The sequence below is a fragment of the Phytophthora cinnamomi genome (genome assembly GCF_018691715.1).
Source record: "Phytophthora cinnamomi strain GKB4 chromosome Unknown Contig39, whole genome shotgun sequence".
NCBI lineage: Eukaryota > Oomycota > Peronosporomycetes > Peronosporales > Peronosporaceae > Phytophthora > Phytophthora cinnamomi.
This window is the reverse complement of record NW_027150972.1, coordinates 1,094,186-1,098,728: the sequence shown is the minus strand read 5'-3', so window position 1 is coordinate 1,098,728 and position 4,543 is coordinate 1,094,186. Positions and strand designations below refer to the sequence as shown.

The 4,543-nt window shown below is 58.5% G+C and overlaps 1 protein-coding gene across 1 annotated transcript; it reads left to right on the top strand.

The window, feature by feature from the left end:
• Positions 1 to 967: 967 nt before the first annotated feature.
• On the top strand, positions 968 to 1,352 carry IUM83_10695 (uncharacterized protein; the record flags this gene model as incomplete). Its single annotated transcript, XM_067935211.1, has 2 exons — positions 968 to 1,153; positions 1,233 to 1,352. 2 exons carry the CDS (start codon positions 968 to 970, stop codon positions 1,350 to 1,352), a joined length of 306 nt encoding a protein of 101 aa, XP_067791648.1.
• Between the last annotated feature and the right edge of the window lie 3,191 nt (positions 1,353 to 4,543).

Sequence of the window (4,543 nt, the reverse complement as noted above, 5' to 3'; positions counted from 1 at the left end):
CCTGGCCTAGAATTGGCTGGGACCTCGTCACAACCGTCCCTTATGTGCGCTGGGTCCAAAGAGATCATTCTCGAGTTGGCCCCAACGCACATAACCGGAAGATGCCCACACTCGCCCCGTCCCGGCCGCGAAATCTCTTGCCGCGGCTCCCGGGCCTCGGGCCCAGCCATTTCACGAACAGTCCGGAGTCACAGAACTTCACATTGCAGCGCTGGCACGCATAGCACATTTTCCGGATGGCCGACGACCACGCGGACGACCAGCGGCTCCCCGCACCATCGCAAGGTGGCGGCGGACAAGATGAAGGGTCGCGGGGCACTCCTGCGGCTCCCGCAACCTCCGGCAGCTCGTCCACGGCGGTCAGCAGCACGTTCACGACCTCCAGCAGCATGTCTACGGTGACCAGCAGCGCTCACACCACACCCGCAGCCACCACAGGCGCCTTCACGCCGACGACGGCCTCCGCGAGTGCATTCGCGCTGACGGCGACCCCCTTGGGGATGCCCACCGGCTCCACGACGTCCTCGGCGGCCTCCAGCATGTCTCCAGCGACTCTCGCTTCAGCTCCACGGTGAGCCGATTGATCTCGGCCGAGAGTTGCCCGACTTGAATGTGGGTCGCACCGCCGGGACTGGGACGCTCGAGCGCTTGAGCGTAATTCAGCCCGCGCTGCAAGCACCGGGCTGTGCCGACAACGCGGTGAGCGAAGTGTTCTACGCCGAAAGATTGCACCAGGGGGATGGTCTCTCGCTCGAAGCGAATACGCGATCTTGGATCCGAAAAAATTAGCGGCGCGGAAGCGACTGGCTGGATCACGTCCTGCGAAGCGGTGACATGTGCCATCCTGCTCAACCACGCCAACTCATTGCTCAAGAAGCGTGTGACGTCTTCAATGCGCGCGACCCCATCCAGCCCATCAACGAGATTTGCGCGGTTCTCGACGTCGTCAAGCGTCGCGGGGACCCGAATGGCGGACGGAACGGGCGATGAGTGGAGCTGCGAGGGGCTGAAGAGCGTGAATGACCGCCGAGGCCCCGCCGGGGACGTTGCCGAAGGCGTCTGCGACGCTGGCGGTGGCTTCAAGGCCGTTGTGCCCGCCGATGCAAGTGTCGTGGATGCCGAGGAGGGCGTGGCCGACGAGAACGAGCTTGTGGTGCTGCGAAGTCAGCAGTGCCTGTGCGGGACGCTGGACCGTAGAAGCTGAAGCGAGAGTCGCTGGAGACATGCTGGAGGCCGCCGAGGACGTCGTGGAGCCCGTGGGCATCCCCAAGGGGGTCGCCGTCAGCGCGAATGCACTCGCGGAGGCCGTCGTCGGCGTGAAGGCGCCTGTGGTGGCTGCGGGTGTGGTGTGAGCGCTGCTGGTCACCGTAGACATGCTGCTGGAGGTCGTGAACGTGCTGCTGACCGCCGTGGACGAGCTGCCGGAGGTTGCGGGAGCCGCAGGAGTGCCCCGCGACCCTTCATCTTGTCCGCCGCCACCTTGCGATGGTGCGGGGAGCCGCTGGTCGTCCGCGTGGTCGTCGGCCATCCGGAAAATGTGCTATGCGTGCCAGCGCTGCAATGTGAAGTTCTGTGACTCCGGACTGTTCGTGAAATGGCTGGGCCCGAGGCCCGGGAGCCGCGGCAAGAGATTTCGCGGCCGGGACGGGGCGAGTGTGGGCATCTTCCGGTTATGTGCGTTGGGGCCAACTCGAGAATGATCTCTTTGGACCCAGCGCACATAAGGGACGGTTGTGACGAGGTCCCAGCCAATTCTAGGCCAGGACCCATCAATCAGAAGCCCAAACCCTATCACGTACCGGCCACATGTCACTTGAAACGTGGATATTTCTTGACCCAAGTCTGGGTTTTGTACATACTTCAAGTTGTGCTGGCTATATCTGGAAACTGAGCTCTGCGAACGTCGAGTTGCAGCGACCCCAGACACCAGGTCTGAGATTTGAATTCGGTCTGGGGTCTGAGGTCTGCGATTCGCCCTAGAGGCCGCAGATTTGAGGTTCCAGGCCTTGAGTCAGACTCTGGGCGGAGAGCTGAGCCCTGGCCTTCTGGATCTGTGATTTGAAGCCCCATGGTTGCTTAAGTTTCAGACCCCAGGTCTCAGATTGGTGACCTAGTAGTTTGGAGTGCCAGAGGTTTTGAGACCTGAGAGTGATGGCAAAAGTCTGAGACTTTGTGATTTGGAGTTCGGTCTGGGGTTTGCCTGTGGACCAGACCCTGAGATGTGCAGTCTGGGGTCTGGGAAGAGGGCGAGGCGTGCGGCGTCTGATTTCATCTCGGTTCTGGGGTGCCACAGCTGAGATATGGAGTCAACATCGTGATTTTGCCCCCAGCTCAGATTCCCAGCCTCAGAGTCCCAGAATTCGAGCCAGAATTGAGACATGCCAAATTGGCTGGACAGCCGGGATATGGAATCAACATCGTATTTTCGCTCCCAGCTCAGGTTTTCAACCCGGCAGTCCCTCGACTCGCGCCAAAACTGAGACACGGTGATTGTGGGCGCAAGTTGGTGTCTGGATGCACGATGTTCGTGCGGTTAAGTGGAAACTGGTGAAAGACAGCTGACGCCCCGAGCCTAGGACGTGACTAAGAGCTTGAACGGGAGCCACAGGATCTTGGCGTCATCCGGATTACACCTGATTTGTACCCAGAGTAATCAGTGTAATCAGGTGATGACAGACCAAGTCCGGCCAATCCCGGTCACAAGATCCTGGCGTAATCAGGATATCACTGATTTGCACCCAGGAGTAATCAATGTAATCAAGTGATGACTGACCCAGACAGGCCAATGGAAGAACGCCAAAGCAGCGACGCGCATTCACGGGCGCCGCCAAGCCAGTAGCTTAGTGGGTATCTCACCCTTGTTCAAGGTGTACCCAGGAGATGTTTGCACCCTTACTTGATAGGCCTTTGTATGTGCATGTGCATGATAATAATCAGAGTTTGTTTTGCCCCGAAGACCGCAAGCTGCGGAGTTCGTCTTGCGCCGACGGGCGTGTTGCTTCACAGGGACCAAGTCCCTGCCCCCGGCGGCGCGCGCAAGGTCAAGTGGAGTCGCTACGAGTGTTCTACGATCAAGCTCAGCTAACTCCAAATAAATTCAAGTTCAACAACCAAGCCTTTTCGTGTTTCGGCCCGGTTTGCCCTCGTTGTTGTATTTCCACACGCGGGACAGTGGTTTTGCTAGTTTTTCTTGCTGGTTGGCTGGTTTCCTGGCGGTGCTTCAGATTTTCGGGCGGAAGGTGCTCCGCTCTGAGGTTTCGGCAGAGCAACACCTGGGATAGTGGTTTCTGGGGTTGCTAGTGGTATCCGTGTGGCGCGAATAGTCTGGGATAGTGTTTCCCAGCTTCGCTGTATCGCCTACATCAAGGCGTGGTGCGCGGAAGTCCCAGGGCGCAGAGCGAGAACCCTGGATCAAGGCAGGCTCAGACCGAGCCAACTCTCAGGGCCACTCTGGTCTGAGGGGCGAGTGAAGACCGTTGTGCGGCTCTCAGTCTGAGCCGCCGGAGGAAGCGTCGTGACTGGAAGCGAAGCCGGAGTTGCTGAGCAAGGAGGAGGCTGTTAAGGCTCAGAGTTCCAAGGGCCTGCGAAGAGAAGTGGACTAAGTGTGTGTGGAGTGAACGTGTTTATATTCAAGAAAATGGGGCACAGCGGTCTCAGCACGTGCGTACAAGGATCTTCCAAGCAAGGAGCAAGCTTCGTCTGGGGGCATCTGGGAACTGTCGAGTTCGGAGACAGCTGGTGTGGCCGACGCAAGTCTGGGCCCACAGCGCAGCCTTAGGAAGAACCAAGTCAAGGGATTGCAAGAGTGAGGAACACACGCCTCACCCAGCTTGGGATGTGAGATCTAATCTCAGATTCTGAGTTGAGTGGTCTGAGATCGAGGTCTAGCCGCGAGGCTATTCCCTGATTTTGCAGCCCGCATCGCCACAGAGATGTCTCGCAGTCGGGGCATCATGATACTCGTACATGATCCTGAGTCGCAGGTCATGGTCATTCGGCACGACAACGCGATCTGCGTTGTCGTCGACTGCATTATAAAGAAGCAGTCCGTCGTGCACACGAAAGCGGTGTGCACGCGCACGAAAGCGGTGTGCACGCGCACGAAGGTGCTTGGGCAGCTTCTGACGAGCCTTGTCAGAAGGTAGGCCAGCAAGGGTTTCGCGTCCGCGTCGTGCGCGAACGCGGCCTTCACGTCGTCCAACAGAGATGATGTGGGTTTGCTCGATCGCATGGCGTCAATGGCATGGACGTGAGCAACTTCTGCGTAGTCCGGCCGACGTGATAACGCGTCGGCCACCACATTCAGTCTTCCGGGTTTGTATTCGACCCGGAAGTTATACTCCGCAACGAATGAGAGCTATCTCGCCATTCTTGGTGAAATGTGTGGCGACTTCACTGCAGTACGCAGTGATGCATGGTCGGTGTAGACCACAAACGGTCTACTTCCAAGCAAATACACTCGGAACTTCGCGAGTGCGTATTTCATGGCAAGGAGTTCCTTGTCATGCACCGGATAGTTGCGCTCAGCTGGCTTCAGCTGACG